Source organism: Chinchilla lanigera, unplaced genomic scaffold (assembly GCF_000276665.1).
Source record: "Chinchilla lanigera isolate Chin_1 unplaced genomic scaffold, ChiLan1.0 scaffold00030, whole genome shotgun sequence".
In the NCBI taxonomy this organism is placed as follows: Eukaryota; Metazoa; Chordata; class Mammalia; order Rodentia; family Chinchillidae; genus Chinchilla; species Chinchilla lanigera.
In genome coordinates this window covers 14,556,003-14,577,494 of record NW_004955431.1, presented here as the reverse complement: position 1 = coordinate 14,577,494, position 21,492 = coordinate 14,556,003, and the positions used below count along the sequence as shown (strand labels likewise).

The following is a 21,492-nucleotide window of genomic DNA, read 5'->3' as shown; positions in this document are numbered from 1 at the left end:
TAACAAATGCTTTGGAGAAAAATAATGCAGACTAGTGGGAAAAAATAGATTGAGGGTGGGCTGAGAGGTCTGTGGAGAAGGTTCAAGGAGTAGCTCGCTGACCTCATACGGCAGAGTCTAAAGGAGGTGGAAAAGTGAGCTAGGTGCAGCTCCTTCTTATGTCAGGCTGCCCGATAAATATCTCTGCTTATCTAGGGATCAGTATCCCCCTAAACCTCTTTCATCTTTACCCCTGCTCTTCTCGGAATTGGTATCAGTGTTTCTTCCAGCTGGTCATATAAAACATGTAGGACTTGTGGTTGATTCTTTGTTTTCCCCTCTTCTACTGCAAGTTGACCTTTCCAGTGGATCTATTTCCTAACTATCTTCTTTATCCAACTTATCTCCATGTTTAGTACTGTTGCTCTGCTCAAGGCTACCATCACCTCTCACCTTGACTATAACAGAGCCCCTTGTCTGTTCTCCTTATTTCTGCTCTTGCCAGCCTAATAATCTAGTCTCTATAATTCAGATCCTGCCCCTCTGCTGCTCAAAACCTTCCAGTGGTTTCCCATTCCACCAAAGATATTTCCCTGGATATAGCATTCTAGGTTGGTGGTAGTTTTTTTCCATTACTATAAAGATGATGTACCATTGTCGTTACTTTCCATTATTTCTGTTGAAAAGTCAATTGTGTATCCTATTTTTGTTCCTTTGAATGCCTGAGAGTGGTCCGTTTTTGTTTGTCCTGATTTGTTTTTATAGGACTTCTTGAATCTATGACTTGATGACTTTTGTTACTTTTAGAAAATTCTACATTTCTTCAGCTGTTGCTTTAGTTCCATTCTGTCTCTCCTCTTACTCTTGGTTTCCAGTTTCATGCATCACAGACCTTTCCTCTGTGTCTTGTACTGCTTTGAGACATTTTCTTTATTATCCTCTTTGTTTTTTCCTTTTTGTCATCCATCTGGGTATTTTTTACTGACTTGTCTTTCAGATCACTAATCTTCTTTTCCATTGTGTTCAATATCTTTCTGAATTGTATCGGATTTATTCAGTTTTAGGATTTCCATCAGACTCTTCTTAGTCATTCTAGTGCTTTTGTACATTTCTCTATATCTTTTCATCTGTTTCCTTAAGCATATTAATCATAGTTACTTAAAAGGTTTTTTTTGGTGACTATAAAGTAGTATTTACATGTCCATCTCTTTGTTTTTCACCTTCTATTTTTGCCTTTGGTCTAGTCTTATTTCTTGCTCTGCCTGATAGTTTTTGACTAAATCTTGAATATTTTATGTGAAAAATTAAGGAGTCTGTGGATGAGATGATAGCACCTTTCTACAGGAGGATGTAGTGTCCTGCGTTGTGGACCTTGTTTAAGTGGATCTGTTTACAGACTGCCCTTAATCTGGGAGACCCTAAACTCCAACATTGGAGCCCTGGTACCACAAGACAATGAAAGCCTTTGCTCAGCTTTTTAGCCTGTCTGCTTCTGCTTTCTGCTTAGTTCTTGTCTTTTCCCCTTGGTTTTTGTGCTGCTGAGATTGTTAAGGGGAAATTGCGTCGGAATTTTGAGCTCACTTCTCCAGGATCCCTAAATGTCCCTTGTAGCCTCTAGCCTCTGTCTCCTCAGTCCAGGGAGACTGCAGAAATTCTCAGCTACTACGTTTTGCTGCCTCATATTTACACCTGGGGAACTGGCACATTCCTTGAGAGAAAGAGGCCACCAATCTGTGTGTCCTTGTCTGCCTGTGTTGTTTTCTGAAGTCTTCAGTAATTTATTTTGTGTGTTTCTCCAGCGTATAAGCTGGTTTTCAGTGGGAGTAGGTCTGATCCAGGCTACTGTGTTGTGGCCAGAAGTGGAAGTCTTCCATTTAACTTAGAATAAAGTCTGTGTTTCTTCCCTCTGGCACAAAAAACTTGCCCTGGTCTGCCTCCTTCTGCATATCATGCATCCCAACCCCACTCTGTGCTGTACACACTAGATTTCTCTTTTCATTCAATGTAGCAAGCTTATTTCTACCTCAGGGACTTTGCATTTACTGTCTCAATTGCTCATCCTAAGATTTTTGCACAGTTGGCCTCTTGATATTATTTTATCTTCTTTCATTTGATATATCGTAAGAGGTTTCCCTCCATTTCTAAGATGTCCCCCAGTTACTATATTCACTTAATTTCCATCTCTTCACACAATGTAAGCTATGGTTCTGCCTTGTATAGTAAATCCTCAATGAATACTAATCAAGTGAATAAATAAAATAGGTACTGATTCTTGAGGAAATTTTTGAAATCTGTCTATGCAAACCTAAGTGGCACATAAAGAACCATGGCTTTTTGGGGGCTGGGGATTTAGCTCAGCGGCAAAGCACCTGCCTGGCAAGTGCAAGGTCATGAGTTTGGTTCCTGGTACTGGAGAAAAACCAAAAAAACCAAAAAAAAACAAAAAAAAACAAAAAAAACATGGCTTTCTTTACCTTAATAGTATTTTTATATGGCATATTCTAGAAAATACAGCTTTTATACATTTATGGTATAATGATGATTAATATTTTGTCATCTTCATAATCTGATCTTTATTTTCTTATATGTATAAGTTATGATATATTGTCATTTACATGTTTTTCAAATGCTGCAGAAATACATAATTTGAACTCTCTTATCACCCAGGATATAATTAACTGAAAGTAATGATATCATTTTGTTTTTGGTCTTACATGAAATGGATTTCTAGAAAAAATGACATTTTTTGTTTTTCTTTAACAGGAATGGTTTTTAGGAAAAGCATTGCATGATGAAGAATCTACAATAATTCACCATTATGCCTTTTCTGAAAATCCTACAGTTTTTAAGTATCCAGATTTTGCTGCTGGCTGGGCCCTTAGTATCCCACTTGTTAACAAGTAAGAATTTATCATTAGGGTTTTTTGGGGTTTTTTTTTTTGGTGGATCAGCTTTTATTTCCCTGAGTTCTGTCAGTGATGGATCTCAGGATCACAAATGAATTTTTCAGCTAGAGGCACTGCGTGATAGAGTGGGGCGGGGAGACCAGGAGTCAGACCTCTGAGGGTTCCTGCTTCAGTTCTGTCACTTATTAGGCCCCTCAGACAAATCACTCAACGCCTCGCTCTCCTTCCTGTTACTCACCTGCAAAATAAGGCACGTAGTAAGTTATGTGATTAAGGGAAAACAGTTAAGTCCTTTGAGAACTGTGCACATGGAAACGTTATTGTTGTGAAGGGACCTGGCTTGTTGTTGCTGTAACTTTGATCCCCAGTAAGAAAGTAGATTGTGAATGTACTGGAGCTGAGAGCTGATGGTTAATTATGGGTATATGTCATATACTTGCATCCTTCTAGGCAGGAGACAATGCTGGCGGAAGTCGCTGTACCTAATCATGCTTATCTTTCATATACAGCAGAGCTGCGGTGATGCTGTCTTAGATGTGGAAAAGGAAGGTGATTAATTTAAGGTGTAATTCAGGAGCTATATAGCTGTTGACAGAACCTTGTGAGTTTGAATTCTTTAGATTAATTATGTATTTTTGTCCTTTAGGGAATGAAAAGTTGATAAAGGTGGTATTTGCATCTTGAGATATAATTTCTCATTAAATATCCTGTTTCCAGGGCCTGTTATCTTGAGAAAACAGGGTAAAAGATAACTCATCATTCATGGCTGGCTAAAAGTTCAGCACTGTTCCCTTCGCACTGGAAAGTCTGTACAGCGTAATACCCTCCTTCCCAGGGCAAAACCTGTACAACACTCCCACAGCATGACCACCTGTATGGGGCTGGGGTGTAGCTTAGTGGTGCAGTGTTTGCCTAGCAAGTGTGGGCCATAGGTTCCATTTCTAGCACCACAGAGAACAAAGTCAACATCAGAAACAACAACAAAAACCTATAATTTCTTTTTAATATTTATTTTTAACCAATACACCACTACATAAAAATTATACGTGTAAATGAGGTATGACATGATGTCTTGATATGTAGAAGTCACTATATATTGTAGAAATCAAGTTATATATATCTGTCTCTCCATCTGTCTTCCCATTGATTATTTATTTATGATGAAAACTTCCAAACTCCTTTCTCCTAGCTTTTGAAATACAGTACATAATTATTTGTAATCACTGTTCCATACAGTGACATCTGGATATCTTCCTCCTGTCCACCTCTAACTTAGTACCCATTTAACCAACCTTTCCTCAGCCTCCCTCCCATCTCCTGTCCCAGCCCCTTGTCACCATCACTGCACTCTCAACTTCTGTGAGACCAACTTTTTTGTTTTTTTGAAACAGGGTCTTGCTGTGTATTCCAGGCTGGCCTTGAACTTACTGTGTAGTCCAGGCTGGTCTCAAACTCATGGTGATCCTCTTGCCTCACTCTCTAGGTGCTGGGATTACAGGCACGCACCACCATGCCTGGCTTGGAGACTAGCTTTTTTTGTATTTCACATCTTGAGTGAAATCCCGCAGCATGTGTCTTTTTGTGCCCGGATTATTTTATTTAGCACAATGATTTCCAGTTCTAACCATGTTGTGGCAAATGACAAAATTTCATTCTTTTTCTTTTTTTTTTTTTTTTGGTTGCTTAATAGCATTCCATGCTATAAACATACCATGTTCCCTTTATCTGTTCATCAGTTGATGGGCATTTACGTTGTTCCCATCTTTTGTGTACTGTGAATAATGCTATAGACAATATGGGCATGCAGGTGTCTCTGCAGCATACTTGATACCATTTCCTTTAGATCACTACAGCCTGTAGCAGGGTAGCTGGATCGTATGGTAGTCTCTTTCTAATATTTTGAGGAACTTCCATACCGTTTTTCATGCTGTTCTAGTGTACATGTCCACCAACAGTGAACATGGGTCCCTTTTCCCCCACATCCTCAATAGAATTTATTGTCTTTTATCGTTTGATAATAGCCATTCTTATGGGAGTGAGGTAATATCTCATTGTGGTTTTAATTTGCGAGGATTCTCTTTTTCCCCGCCCAGATCAAGCATGTCTATAATCATCGGCACAGTTTCCCCTGTGTGTTCTTGGAAGGAAGAAGGGCTGAGGGACAAAAAGAGATGGTTGCCATTCCCTCTCATCCTCCACCGGTTTGCCTGACATTGCTTTTCCTAGGGAAGAGGACCATGTGCTTTACCCTTCAGCAGCCAAGGTCTTGTTCTCAAATTGAATCCACTTGGGCAAGCAGCAGCTTGAAGGCCAGGAGTTCCCAGAACACACTCTTCTATTGCTGTGTGCAGCAGTCTTGCATTTGGGACCCAGTTCAGCTACCTTTGTTTAGCCCAGACTTAAAAAACAGAAGCCCTGAGCTTCACGTGTTTGACTGAGTCCCTGTTCCTTGTCCTCTTAGGATTTTTTCCAGCTATGGCTGAGGAGGCTTCCCTAGTCCTTCCTCACTCACTTTGCTTCATAGCATGGAAAGATCTAGGTTGAGTTTCCATGGGAAAAGTTCAGTGTGGCTGCAGTTTCTCTGACTTGGAGCTTTGTTTATTTGTTTTTTGCAGTTCTCAAGATTGAACCATAGGCTTTGTGCGTGGTAGGAAAGAGCTCTATTGACCCCATTGACCCACACCCTTGACTTTCAGGCATTAACGTATGATCTGATCTGCGGATCATTGTGGGCCTATGAACTATGCCTTCTGGCCTCACTACTTGTAAGATATGGACCACAGTCCAGGCAGGTTCAGATGGCTCTGCTAAGACTTACTTCCTATCCTGTGCTCACCAGTCTTGTGAACTATGGTTCCAGATGTAACACTAGCCCAGGAGTAAAGAGTCAGCCTTGTGCTATGATTATGTGGAGATCTCATAGGAATGTGGGAGGAAATCCTTCAGGAGACCACAGGTTCATGACCCTTTCTAACGTCCTGTTCTTTAGGTCATTGAACACATCTCTTGTTAGCCAAGAGTGCAGCCCTCATATTGGTCTTGGGTCTTTTTTTTTTTTTTTTTTTTCTGTTTTTCTGTTAGGAGAGAGAACTGAGAGCCTTCTCACTGCATGCTATGTGTCATAATCAGTTTGGGCTGCTATAACAAATGCCATAAGCTGGGTGGCTTATCACTGACAGAGGTATGTATATTGCTCAGAGTTCTGAAGGCTGGAGAAGCTAAGACCAGAGCACTTGTACATTAATTGTCTGGTGAGGGCCCTTTCCTGGTTCATAGACAGTGCTCTGTTATTGTCCTCATGCAGTAGAAGGAGCATATAAGCTCCCTTTCATAAGGTCACTAATCCCATTCATGAAGGCTCCGTCTCTATGACCTAATCATCTTCTATAAGCCCAAAGGCCAGGTTCCTTAGGACATCATCTTGGTTAGATTTCAGCACAGGAATTTTAGGAGACACAAACATTAAGACCATGACAGTAGGGTGTGAAATTTAGACAAATCTAAGCACTTCCACCATTATTATGATGTGATACAGTGGACCCTTGAGTTACAACCATACCAATGACTTGGGTTATGACCAGAATTTTAGGTTTACTTTATAACCAAAGTCTTGGAATGCTAAGACCCGAATGCTGGTGACTTGTGTGGTTGTGCGCAGACTTGTGATGCCAGAAAGGCATATGTAAGGATACACAAGCATCAGTCTGAGCCCAGGTGCATGTGTTTGTAGATGTGATTTTGGTCAGTGCAACATCAGTCTGAGCCCAGATTTGTGTGTTTGTAGATGTGATTTGCTCAGTTCTTTATGTAATCACTACAGTTACGGCTATCAAAATGGCCCCAAGAAAACTAGAAAAGCAACCTAGAAAGGAAGGGAAGGTAAAGAAGCTACTTACAGTTGAAAAGAAGCAGGAAATTGTGGAGAAATATGAGTGGTGTCATATGACCCATCTCACTAATGTGTACAGCATGTTGAAATCCACCATCTCGACAATCTTGCAGAGGAAAGATTTGTGTAATGGAGCTAGTGTGGCTAAAGGTGTTTGGAAAGACCAGTTTCCTCACAGTTGAAAATCTGATAAGAGCAGAAGCCTCTCATCAACTGTGATAAAACTGGTCAAATTAGTAAGTCAGGATCAACAGTGTTAGATGAAGTACAAAGGCTTTATTAGTGTGGATAAACAAAAGGCAGGTGGCAAGTTATAGTCTGTCTGAGTCTATGACTTGTGAAAAAGCTAGGGCTATAAATGTACATCTCATAAATGATAATCCATAAACGTGTAATAATAGTAAAACATTTTGTTCCAGTAAGGGATGGTTTCACAATTTTAAAGTGAGGACTGGAGTTTGTAGTGTAACTAGGCATTGTGAAGCAGCCAGTGCTGATGAAAGGGCTGCTGAGGATTACATACACCACTTTGAAATGATGACACAGAGAAATGGCTTTTGCTTTCATCAGATTTTCAACTGTGATGAAACTGGTCTTTGCTGGAAGAAGAAAATGCCCACGAGAACATGCATTATCCAGGAAGAGAAGAAAATACCAGGTCACAAGCCTATGAAGGACAGGCTAACCTTATTGCTATGTGCCAATGTGAGTGGTGACCTCATGATAAAGCCTTTCTTAGTTTATCACTCTGAGAGCCCTAGTGTGTTCAGAAAACATAAAGTCATGAAGAATAGGCTAGAGGTCATGTGAAGATCTAATGTAAAAGATCTGGGTAATAAGAGTACTTTTTTGTTGAGTGGATCAGGGAGGCTTTCTGTCCTGCTGTTAAGAAATATCCAGAGAACAAAGGCAAACCACTCAAGACACTCCTCCTCCTGGACAATGCTCCTGCTCACCATGAGATTTTGAAGAAAAGTTGGCTGAAGAATTCCCATGACTCTCAGCTGGGTTCTTTTCACCTAATACAACTCCTCTACTGCAGCCTATGGACCAGCAGGTTATAGCAAACTTTAAGAAGCTATAAACCTAGGAGCTGTTCCTGAAGTGCTTCCAGATAGTCTCAGATATAGATTTAACCCTTAAAGAATTCTGGAAGGAACATTACAGCATCCTTTCCTGTGTAGGTTTATTTGAGAAGTCCTGGGCCAATGTATCTCCAAGGAAAAAAGTATAGCCTAAAGTTATACAGAAGAGAGACTATGAAGGCTGTGTAGAGGAGCCTGAGCCTTCAATTGACCCTGTGGTTGATGACATTGTCACTATAGTAGAGTCCATTGGCCTGCAGGTAGGCAGTGGTAATGTTGAGGAACTGGTGGAGGAACATGTAAAGGAGTTGTCTACAAAGGAACTTCAGCATTTTCTGGCTGAGCAATAGAGAACGGCAGCTGAGGAGCTCTGAAGAGGAGGGGGAATATCAGCAAGTAGTGCAGCAAAGTTCTTTTTCAGAGATAAAGAAAATTCTGAAAAAATGGACAGAGCTACAAACATTTGTAGAGAAAACCCACACAGATAGAGAAAAAGCCATTTGCTGCATCCACTTGGTTAATGACAATGTCATGTCATACTATACAACAGTGTTACAGAAAAGACAGAAACAGACAACTTTAGACCAGTTTTTAGTTCTGAAATGGGTGAAACCTAGTGAACCAGAGCAGGTCCTAGGGAGCTACAGATTCTCCCAAGGAGACAAAAGACCCCAGAGAGCCAGATTCCTGATGTTCTTATGGAAGGGACTCCCCTTCCAAACAGTAACCACTTCCATTTCATCCCCTCATCCTGCCGCCAGAGATGTCACCTTGAATGGTAAATATAGTATGAAATTATTGTTTCTGGTAAACTACACACATTTTATAACTTTTTGGTGAGTATAGTAGGAAAATTATTCATGTTTCTGGTAAATTACACACATTATATGACCCTTTTTATTATGCAAAGGTTATTCAAGAGGTGCTTTGGGAAGTTCAGAATGCATTATGGGTATTTCCTTGTGGAGGACCACCTAGGTGACTTTCCTTGACTTTCCTTGAAAGACTTCCTTTGGGCTGAGCCTGATCTTATTTCCATGTATTGATATGTACAGAGCTGGCTAGGACTTTTCCTTATCCCTTCAATTTGCTTTAAGCAGTGCATATCAGTCTAGCCCAGGTGCTGATGGTAATCTTTAGAGATGGCAGGCGCGTTTCCTCACCCCCTGTTGTTCCCTCCAGTGAGCTGGGATGAGGTGGAATGTGTGAGCCAATGCTCCACACTGTCCACTGGGATTGAGCCTTGGGAATAGAGACTGTGACTTCCTTAGGGCTTCGGAGATTACACACCAGAGCTGAAGAACCAACCCCAAAACACTAGATACTGTCTCAGTTGTGTTATGCAGATTACTGTTTTTGCATATCTCCTGTCTGCATATGGTAGAGGGAATTTCGGGCCTTCTGCCCAGCCCAGCTCATGGCACTCATGTATTTCCCGCCACTCTCATAGTCATTCATCCTCAAGCCGCTCCTTTCTTCACAAATGAATAAAATCTGGGTCCAGTCCTGGGTATAGGCCTTTGTTCCGGATAGCCATCATTGTGGCCGGTCTCAGGAACCCTTTGACTCCCCACCATTTTGGATATATCATTGTGTCTTTATTTTACACCGTGGGTTGCACTGGAGGTGGTAGATTGGAATTAACTTATTTCGATTCCAATAACCTTTCCATGGGATTACAAACATAAACTTCCTGGGATGTGATGAGGACTGGGACGGGCTTGCTATATTTTCTTATTTCTTTTGGAAAAATAGTCTTGACTTACCAACAATTTGAGTTACACTCAGCCTTTGTGAACAAATTGAGTTTATAAGTCAAGGGCCTCTTGTAGGAGAATGAAGCACGAGATTACCTGAATTTAGTTTTATCTGTTTTATAGCACTGAATAGTGACCAAAAAACTGTAGAAAAAAGTCAATTAATACCCTACTTCTTTTGTTGTTTTTTTGGGTTTTTTTTTCGGTACCGGGAATTGAAGTCATGACCTCACACTTGCCAGGCAAGCGCTGTGCTGCTGAGCTAAATCTCCAGCCCCCGAATACCCTACTTCTGTAGAATGTTTGTGTATAGTTAATACCTTACCTCTCCTCCCTTTTGCCTGTCAACAAAAACAAAGTAAAAGTATAGACTGTACCATAGTAACAAATTCAAGGCTCTAATTATTTTAGACTATTTTTTTAATTTCTTGATGCAGACATATAATCAAATAAAATTATATAACCCATCCAACGTACCATCTATCTTGTGGCCAAGATACATTTTAAAATGATTTTCTAATGGGAGATACTTTTTTTTTTTTTTGGTACAGGGAATCGAACTCAGGACCTTGCGCTTGCTAGGCAGGCACTTGTGCCATTGAGCTATATCTCTGGTCCGAGATTCTTATATATACTCTAAAAAGTTGGTATTCTACTTACAACTAAAGCAAGTTATAAAATACCCATTATCCCTATTAACTGCTAGATTGAATCTTCCAAGTTGGTTTCTACCCGTTTCAAAACATATATGCTCACTTTATTTCCTCCCGTTATTAGGAACTGTATCAGTTCAGTTTTGGATGCATGCAGCAGGAACAACTGACCTTGATTAAGGGAATGTTATTGCTATAGCTGGAGACAGAGTCTGTGGTTGGTGATTAGGAAGTGTAGCAGTGTTTTTGAGGACCCGGATTTTTTCTGTCTCTCCTGCTTATAGTGCATGGCATCAGTTTGCCCTAAATCTGGTTCCTTTTATGGTTTCATTGTCTAATAAGGGCTGCATGTTTCCTGTTTATCTTCAGTAGTAGAGAACCTCTCCCTCCATGGAAAGTAAGTGCTTATCTAGTCTAGTTGGTCCAATTTAAGGCACTGTACCAACCCTGTAGTTGCCAGGGAATTTCAGTGGTTTGGTTGGCCCTGATTAGTCAGACTGTGACCCTGGAGCCTATTTCTTAGACTCAGCATTTAATCAAAATCAGAATTCTTGTAAGAAAAAGAAGAAACTGCATTGTATAGACATGAACATTGCCCACTACAAAGATGTTGATCCTTTCTGTTTAATTTCTTTGACTTGATGGCTCACTTCTTATTTTTTTTGTTTTTTTATTTTTTAATTTTTTTATTTTAGAGAGTAGTACATAAGAAACAAACAAACAAAAAAATAGAACAGTAGCAGCATACCAGTATCACAAACATAAACAAATCAAAGCAAAAGCATTCAAAGTGATATAGGGTCTCAAGACAAATTAAATCAACAGTGGTTATTATGTTGCATATCGCTATCCTCAACTACATTGCTCAGATTATCAGATGTAAGAATGAAAGATTGCTCAAACCATTAAAGAGATTAAGAAAATAATTCTTCAATAAAACATTAGAGATATTAGAGAGTTTGACTAGACAAGATGGTAGGAGTTCCTCATTGTAATTCCATTGCATATTGTTACCTTCAGATCAGTTGCTCAGACCACCAGACACAAGCATGCAAAGTTGATGGCTCACTGCTGAGGCAAATTAACAACTTGCAGTTACTTAGGTGTTCCTTCTGTCCAAGTTACCATGACAAACTGGATACCTAAAACACATTTCCCAACATATTCTTTGTTAGACTGTTTTCCACCAGAAATCGTAATTGAACTTGTAGACCTGTATCAGTGAGTTGAGTGGTACTATCTACTGCTTAACATTTCTAGCAGCACATGCTGAAGATTAAAATTGGACCCAAATCTTTTACCATGCATTAAAACTTAAGTTGAAATGGATCTAAGGTCTAAATGTTAAAACAGAAACATTACATCTGCTGGAAGATAGATTAGGTAGAACTCTTGAAGACACTGGTGTATGCAAAGACTTTATGAATAAAACCCCAGTCACACAGGAACTGTCATAAAGAATCAACAGCTAGGATCTCATCTTATTAAAAAACTTGCACAGCAAGAGGAACCACCAACAGAATGAAGAGATAACCCACAGTGTGGAAAAAAATGTTTGCCAGCTGTTCCTCAGACAAAGGATTACTATCAAGAACATATAAAGAACTCAAAAAAACAGACCTCCCAGATTTAAAGACCCAATCCAAAAATGGGAATCTGGGATGAATACACACTTCTCAGATAAAGAAATACCAACAGCAAATAAATATATGAAAAAAATGTACAACATCACTGGTTATTCAGGGGTGCAAATTAAAACACTGAGATTCCATCTCATTCCCAAAAGAATGGCTATCATCAAGAAATCAGCCAATAACAAATGCTGAAAGAGCTGTGGGGGAAAAAGGAACCTTTTCTGTTGGTGGGAGTGTAGACTGGTGCAACCACTGTGGAAATCAGTGTGGAGATTCCTCAAAAAGTTAGGATTAGAGGTCCCGGTTGACCTACCTTGTCCCCTTCTGGGTATCTTCCTAGAAGAATTAAAAACATCGTACCACAATGATATAGGTGCACTCATGTTTATAGCAGCACAACTTGTAATAGTTAAATCTTGGAAACAACCCAAATGCCCACCAACTGAGGAATGGATAAAAAGATGTGGTCTTTTTATACGCTGGAGTACTACTTATCATAAAAAAGGATAAACTGGTGACTTTTATAGATAAGTGGATGCAACTCGAGACCATACTCATAAGTGAAATAAATCAGACACACATATGTAAACATTGTATTGTCTCCCTAGTGTGAGAAGCTGAAAGAGTAAATAGGATTTTAAATGTATAATAGATATTGTAAAATGGGAAGAACCTTCAAAAGTAAGGAGAAACTGAGATAGGGGAATGGTGAAAACAAGAAAGGGAAAAGCAAAAAAAAGTATATATATCTGTATATATATATTAGTTAAGATAGTTATACTACTAATTTCTCTTAGTTCACTGAAAAGTTTCAAAAGAAAAGTGCTCATATTGTTTGCACAATTAAATGCCAGTATCTTGTACTCTGCTCTAATTTAAAGATAACAATATACAATGTATTAACCATTGTTATCTTCCTATTATCTTGTTTGAAAATTTTATTTTTTTCTCTAAAAAAAGCATTTCCAGCAAAAGACTCACATGATTACCTAACATTCCCTGGTGATCTGTCTGCATTATTTTACAGAAAGCTTGCATCTATGGAGAAACTCTAATTAATTTCCAATAAGATGATTTCTTCAAATGTGTGTAATTACAGAAAACTGCTGGTTTTCCTTTGTTGTCTTGCTCTGTTCATTGATTCATGGGTGGGACTAGAAAAGTGAGCTTGAAAATTTTCCTGTTACCGATTTGAAGGGGCACAAGATCTTCTGTCCACCCCAGTTTAGCTGGTTATGTCATTAGAATTGTGTTACTGGAGATATGGCTTAGCAGATATGGCTTAGCAGCTTCTAAAGGATAACTGAGTACCAAATGTTGTGGGGAAATGTGTTACCTGAGTAACTGGAATTTGTGGTCTTCATTGGTTTTTGGCATTGCTGGTTACTAAAATGCACATTTGAAAAAAACTATGATATATTGATTGATGCATAGGAAAATGAAAAGTATGTGCCACTATTAGAGATTGCCTTTTTTTTTTTTCTGGTACCAGGGATCAAACTCACGACCTTGCACTTGCCGGGCAGGCGCTGTGCCTCTGAGATAAATTCCCAGTCCCCACCGACTGCCTTTTAACTTAGGTGAACCTCCTGTGCCACCTTAGGACCTGCACATTTTTTTTTTTAATGGATAAAAAGGTAAAACAGAATTTCATAACAAAACAATGTGAGAATAACAATAGTTGATATACTTCATATTGTAATCTTCAAAGTAGTTACTCAAAGTACAAGATACTGTCCAATCGATGTTAGCACAAACCTTCCTTTTCAGTGAACTCAGAGACACTAAGCTTAGCTATACTTAGCTATACTTAGCTATACTTAGCTAACTTGCATTTTTCTCCTTTTGCCTTCCTTCCTTTCCCCTTTCTCCTATCCTAATTCCCTTTTCCTTTTAAACAATTTCTTCCCATTTCACAATATGTATTGTGCATTTTAGACCTTATTTACTGTTTCAATTTCTTACAAGCAGAGAGACTATATGATGTTTATGTGTGATTCAGATTTATTTCACTTATGAGTATGGTCTCAAGTTGCATCCATGTACCTATACAAGTCTCCCCTTCTTTATGACTGAGTGGTACTCCAGTGTATAAAAAGACCACATCTTTTTTATCTATTTCTCAGTTGATGAGCATTTGGGTTGTTTCCAAGAGTTAGCTATTACAAATTGTGCTGCTATAAACATGGGCGCATATATCATTATAGTATGATGTTTTTAATTTTTCCGGGAAGATACCCAGAAGGGGAATAGCTGAGTCAGTTGAGACCTCTAATCCTAACTTTCTGAGGAATCTCCATACTGATTTCCACAGTGGTTGCACCAGTCTACACTCCACCAACAATGGAGAAGTGTTCCTTTTTCCCCACAGCTCCTTCAGCATTTGTTATTGGTTGATTTCTTGATGACAGCCATTCTTTTTCGGGTGAGATGGAATCTCTCTTGTTTTAATTTGCATCTCTTGAATGACCAATGATGTTGAACATTTTTTTGTACATTTATTTGCCATAGCTCAAAGCATCAACAACTGGGATCTCATCTTATTAAAAAGCTTTTACACATCAAAAGAAAGCACCAACAGAGTGAAAAGACAACCCACAGAGTGGGATAAAATTTTAGCCAACTGTCTGTCAGACAAAGAACTTCCATTTAGAACATATAAAGAACTGAAAAATCTCAGACCCATAAAATTCAAAGATGCCTATAAAAGGGCATCTGAGATGAATACTTAGGACCTGGATGTGTTTTCAAGGTAACTGGCCTAGGTGTGAAGTTGCACTTGAAGCTGACTTTTCAACAGAACATTTGTGTCTTTGGGCTAACTGCAACTGGGTTGTTGTGGGCTCCCTGGGCTGCAAGAGGTAGCTACTTTAAAATACCAGTGTGTATATTGGTTGGTTCTTCCATCCATTGCTATCTCAAAGAAATTCCATAAGTAGTTTTTACTCCCTATGCCTCACCCTGAGTTTTTCCTGAAAGAAAACTTTTCAAGAACTGAATGAAAAGGAAACTTAATATGCTTGTTTTAAAAAAACAGCTCATATTTAAGGTAAAAAGTCAAAGGTGTTTATAGAAGGGGTGTGTGTGGGGCTGGGGATTTAGCTCAGTGGCACAGCACCTGCCTGGCAAGATCAAGGTCGTGAGTTTGATCTCCAGTACCGGGAAAAAAAATAAAAGAAGGGGTGTGTGAAAGCATAGTCCTCAATAGTAGGTGTCACACACCACTTGATCATCTCTGATTCTGATCATCTCTGTGCCCTTTGCCTGTGGCAGTCAGCCCAGGTATGATATTTTCTGTCTGTGGAGTCTGAATGAGATGAATACTTCATGGTCTGATCAGATTTTGAAGGCACATGCTATGAGTCTAAATTCTAGAGTTACCTTGATAAAGTTGACTTACAAAAACTGATTCCAACTGTGCAGACTTCAAGTTGGATTGGATTCCATTTGCCACAGCAGGTTTTTTTTCCTCTTAATATATATCAGGAGTATATCTGAGAATGTACTTTCTCTGTGAATCTCACGCGCTCATTCTGCCAGGTCTGTGGGCCGATATGGAACTGGATTGTGACAGATACTACATGGGCCTTCTTCTGTTGCTTCCTGCTGCTAATGTATCCCGATCAACTATGAGGCAAATGCTTTATGACTAAACATAATCTATAATCTGCATCTGCCTCATTTGTCTTTCCTGTAATCAGAAGAATATTTTTAAAAATTTTAATTGATTATACATCAATATACATCAGTATACATCAATAGTATGATATTTATGTGATATTGTGATAATATGCTTAAGGCGTAATGATTACATCAGGGTAGTTTTTCTTTTAGCTACCTTGAATATACAATGAATTATTATTAACCCTAGTGACCTTACTGTGCTATAGAAAAATAGAACTTAATCCTGCTAAGTGTATTTTTATATCTGTTAACCAACATTTCCTATGCCTACCTCCTTTATATGCATCCTTGGTACTTATAATTCTAGTGTATAAGAAGTGAATTGTTAGAGAAATTTTTCATGTCCCAATCAGAATAAGGTATAATTAAAAACTCAGTAAAAAAACTTTTTTTCCCCTCCCACCCAGCCCCTTTTTTTAAAATTTATTTTTATTTATTTTTCAGTAAAAACTTTGAAACTTAATATGAGTCTTCCTTTTAAAATCACTATTTTCTTTGTAGTTAAAAATATATATTAGGGGATTGGTAATTGAAGCTAAGGACCCAGTGTTGAGTTCTGTAACAAATATAGACCAGTGTGGTATTTAAGTGATGTTTTGATAAATACGTAATTCTGCCTCAGTCAGCTAGAATGAAAGAATATATAGCCTTCCTTCACCGAAGGAGTTCGTAGTGCTCAGTTCGTCCAGTGAGGACCAGGGAGCAGTGCTGCTTTTACAAAGAGAATGTAGCACAGAGAGGGGTATGTACAGACAGATTTCAATGTCTGTAATAGGTTGCGCTTATATTCAGGGAGCAAAGGAAGTTTTCATTCTAGAGGGCAAGTCTGAAAAAGCTTCCCAGGGGAGGTGCCTTGGATTTGGTCTTGAGCTGGAAAGTGTTGCTGAGTAAAGGTTGGCTACAGACACACCAGGCAGCCGTCCAGTGGGGAGGATTGTGCTCAGTAGAGAAAGCAAGTACTAAGATGGCGGACAACGAGGGGAGCTCGGTTCTCACGGCCAGTCAGGATTTTGAGGCTTGCTTCTCTGGGAAAGGAGCCATAGAGGTTTTTTGTTTTTTTTTTTTTTGTTTTTTTTTTTTTTTTTTAAGAAAAAAGTCTTCAGTAAAAATAAGTGTTGTTCCCCAAATCAATATGCTTTTTTCCCCCTAAAGATACCACAACCTAACAATTCAGTAAGATTATTAAAAGTAGTAACTTTCGCTTCTCTATCATGGACACTTTTTCTTTTAACTCGCTCTGACCTTATTAAATGTAAGGGTTATTATGGTCGACAAAGTTCATGGGTTTTTCCACAAGACTCTGGATTGGATTGGATTGGATTGCATGTTGTTGAGCAGATGTTGAAATAATGAATGCTGTGTCTGCAGCAAGTTTTGCATTCATGTCCGAGTCCGTAAACCATTGTATTTTCTCATTCCTTTCCATCAAGGAAATGAAGCTCTTACTTTTATCTTAAAATTTATATTTGTATCTGCTTTCAAATATTAGATAGTTTCAGGAATATATTATTCTTGCTTGATACTTTCTCTGGTTAAAAAAATCAACTGTTTCTATTTTTTAGGCTCTCCGAGAGGTTGAAGAGTGAATCCTTGAAATCCGACTTTACAATAGACTTAAAACATGAGGTATGTCATGGCTTGTTTGATTAAAAGTCTTAGTAATGAGGAATTGATCTTGCTCGGGAGGTGTCACTCAGTGGTGGGACACTTGCCTACCATGCTCAAGGTCCTCAGTTTAATTAAGCCTCATGACACTAGAAACAATTTATGTCTTTTGATATAAAAGATGTTTTGTATTTCCTAAGAGTGTGTATTCCCGACCCACACCTTTGTTTTCCCTACTGAGGTAATTTCACAGCACTCTGGTGAGTTAGGTCCTTCAATTTTAAGCTAATTTTAATTATGTTGTTACAGGAATGAGACCAAATACAGGAAAAAATAGCACCGAGGAAGTTCATGAGGCAGCTTATTACACTGGTGGTCTTGACTGGGATCTCTCCCAAAGAGTCCGTCCAACCCGGTGGGGTCTTGGGCCTTTATAGGGAGAGGAAGGGAGGAGGTACAAAGGCAGACTTGGTGTAGTATGACTGGAGGGTTGGGTGACATCTTGGGTTGCTAAGGGAGTTTAAACGTTTCCGGTTACATCACAAGGCCATCAGTTATTCAAAGCATGGGTTATACAAAGGAATAAATGTCCTCTTACATTTTAAGTTACATTGCAAGGCTGTCAGTTATACAAAGGCAACAAAGACAAGGGTTACACAGAGGAATATTTCAAGTTACATTTTTAGGCCATCTGTTAGACAAGCTTACACAAAGGACGGAATGTTCTGTTATCAGGCTTGTCCCGACGTGGACATGTCCGCTTAGTCTTGGCAGACATCCTGAGCAGGCTTTCTTGGCAGGCTTTTATTTAAAATTTTAATTTCCCCCTTTAGTGTAGGTGGAGAAGAAGCAGTGAAAAATATTGAATCTCATGATTCATGATTCTTTCTTTTTAAAGTAGGTAGGTGGGTCCAGAAGTAGATTTCAGAAAACATGCAAAAATGCCATTAAATGTATCTCTGGTCTTAACTTGGTGCTTTGGCTATACATGTGCTGCTGTAGACGGGATGCTTGTGTGCATTCCCCCAAAAACAAGTTTAAGCAGGATTCTTAATGCAGTGGGCTTTGGGAAATGATTAGGTCATGAGGTTGGAGGCCTAATAAGGGGATTAGTGCCCTGATAAAACAGACCCCAGAGAACTGTTCCCTCTTCCCACCATGTGAGGACACAGAAGAGGGATACCACATCGGGATCATGAGGCAGATGCTTACTGGATATGGATCTACCACCACCTTGATCTTGGACTTCCAGTCCTCCAGATCTGTGAGGAGTAACTTAGTATTCCTTGTAAGCTACCCCACATATGGTATTTTGTTGCAGTAATCTGAACAGAATAAGGCATCTGACTTTGTTGTGTGCCTGTGCTTGGCTCTCTAGAGCCGAACTGAGCCAGTTGGTACCAAGCATGCAGCTATGGTGTACCATGCTGGGCCCCTGGCATCCATGGTTCCATTGCCTTTCTTGGTTATCTGTGACCAGTTATCTTGGAACAGATGACAGATGTCATTGCTACTAATCACTCCAAATCACCAGTAAGTAGGGTCCCTTTTAGGGTTAGTAGTTCATGAGCATGTCTGACTATCTGAAAAGTCTTGCTTTTCCCTCTGCAGGAATATTTATCTCATTGCATTGAGGGGACTCTTGACCTGTTACTCAGTTCATTCCTTGGGCAGCCTTCCATGAATGAAAAGTGCACACACAAGACTTTTTCACTTCTTGGGTGTTTTCAAACAAAACAGATTGTTTGAGGACAAATATACTTAGTATTCTGTTCTACAAAAAGCAAAGAATGACTTGTTGAAAACTACACTAGAAATATTTAATGAAGAGTCAGTTCTGGAATAGATACTTCGGCTTGAGATTCTATGAAATGTTCTAACATATGTGAAAGATAAAATCATTTAACAAAATGCCTGTGCAGCCTACTTGGTTTAAGAGAGAAATTATTACCAGTTGCTTTGAGGTCACGTATATGTTTCTTCTCAGTGGTGATGCCATTTGGTCAGAGATATGGAGAAAATGTTGTACCCTCTAGTTAGAGACTATATACTCTGTTCTCTGTTTATGAAAACTTAGCATGAAATAGGCCATAATGTAAGTTTAAAAAAATTTCAAATGATTGCTATATTAACTACAGTAATATTAAGTTAGATATAATAACACAGACACTGTAATACCATACCTAAGTATATTTGGTTACAAAGAAAAATGTATTATTTAGACAGTGGGTCATAGTTTAAAAGAAAGAAACCCAAAGCAATCACTCTTCAGTTCTCTGTCTCCCTTACTTTTCTTATCTTTGAAGACACATGAACGTATTTCTGAATAACATGTAGTTTTGCACCTTTTTGGACTTCATAGAAATAGAATTGCACCGTGAATTATTCTGATTTTAGAGATTGATCTGTGTTAGCACCTGCAGCTCCGGTTAACTTATTTGCACTTATACAGTTACTGTTCATGATCTCTTACCATATGTGACTGTGCCAAAATTCATTCATTTTATTTTTCCTTTCAGTGGGCTTCTGAGTGGCTCCCGTCTTTTCGCTGTTACGAGCATGGTTTCTGTGGGTATTTTGATGTGTGATATGAAGGTCATCTGCAAGGGTTTCTTTAAGGCAGAGGCTTTTAAATTTTTTTTTCTTTTTTTATTAGTACATGTTTACTGTATATAATGTTTACATTGCTTCTGTGACGTACATGACACTTTTTGTGACCCAGTATATTTGTTATTTGTTACTGTAGTTTTTGTTACTGATTTCTGACGTAGTATTTTTGTAGTCTCAATCAGTTATCTCATACATTTTTAGGCTTACTTGATGGCGTAACTCATGATCAGTTTTCACACAGAGAAAAGGGTGTGCATTCTCCGATGTGGGGCCGTAGTAGTCTTTCTCATCAGTCTGATTAAAGAATGTGTTCATTGTACTGGTCGGATATGTTCTCTCCTTCCTTTTTCCTTTTGTTCACTGTTGCTTCTTTTTTGGCGAGGTTGATTTATCATTTACTAAGGGAGCAATGTAGAAATTTTCCATACTAATGATAGATTTGACAGTTACCCCTCGTGGACTGTCAGCTCTTGCTCTTTGTACTCCGAGGCTATTTAATGCACCATGCTAGTTTAGAATTGTTACATCTCCTTAGGGGATCTGTCATCTGTAGTAATGGTCTGTTTTTATTGGCATAAAACATTTGTGCACTAGATTTTTTTGACTTCATAATCTTTCATCTTTTGAACTTTTTGCTTCTTTATTTTTAGATGTGTCTTCTTTTTTAAAGAGGATATGCTTTTTTCCCTTCTTGGTTTGACCATCATGATCTTGAAATCACATAACGCATTTATATTTTACATCAATTATGATTACTACTATATTTGGATTGATTTCTATCACTTTATCCACCCCTTCCTTTTCTGTTTTCCTTTTAAAAATTTCTTGCTTTCATTTCTCTTTTTCGTTTTAGTCCATTTTTTTCTTCCTTTACTATTTTTGGAAACTGAATCTTTCTTTATGGGTTATTTAAAATTTTTGTTTTGTTTTGTTTTGGTTTTCTTCCGGTATCAGGAATCGAACTCACAACCTTGCACTTACCAGGCAGGCACTGTGCCACTGAGCTAAATCCCCAGCCCCTATTTAAAATATTTTAACATGCCTTCTTAACGTAACAGTGGTTAAGAATGGGCATTCTCCAGTTAATGCCCAGAGGACTGAAGGACTTTAGAGTAGCTTACCTCTGTTATCTCACTCCTAACTCCTATTGTATTATTGTCCAGTAGTTTTACCCTCTCCCATTGGCTACTTTCTTTACTTTAACTAGTTAAACTTTGCACTGCCTTTACCATGTATTTGTCAGCATCTTTGGTGTACTATTCTATTTGATTGTTTAAATCTTCTTGGGATCATTTTAGTTCTTCCTGAAATACATTCTTGAGAGTCTCATATTCTCCCTTTTTTTTTCTTTTAAAAATATTCATTTCATAGTTACATCATGTGTACAATTCTTAATTGTCAGTCATTCTCGCTCAACACAGTGATATGATTCCAAGGCATTGTGGGGACTGCTGTATTGTTAGGAAATCAGTCCTTAGACTAATGCGGTTCCTTTTAGGGAATCTGTCATTTTCTGTCTGCTTTTAATAGTCTGTGACTTTGGTGTTCTACAGTATTGTATGATATATCTAAATGTGAACTCTTCTGCAATCCTACTTAGCATTCGTTGGTCCCTTATATAATAACATCGGTAAGCAATTTTTTGAAAAGTCTCAGCAATTGTTTTTGAGCTATTTTATCATCCCTGTTG

At 38.6% G+C, this 21,492-nt stretch overlaps 1 protein-coding gene across 1 annotated transcript in view; it reads left to right on the top strand.

Moving 5' to 3' along the window:
* The window catches only part of B3glct (beta 3-glucosyltransferase), a 114,193-nt gene that overhangs the window by 43,882 nt on the left and 48,819 nt on the right, over positions 1–21,492 (top strand). Inside the window, exons 7-8 of the mRNA XM_013515733.1 lie at positions 2,743–2,879; positions 17,150–17,213. Of these exons, the coding sequence (XP_013371187.1) occupies positions 2,743–2,879; positions 17,150–17,213 (201 nt within the window). The remainder of the gene's footprint in view (positions 1–2,742; positions 2,880–17,149; positions 17,214–21,492) is intronic.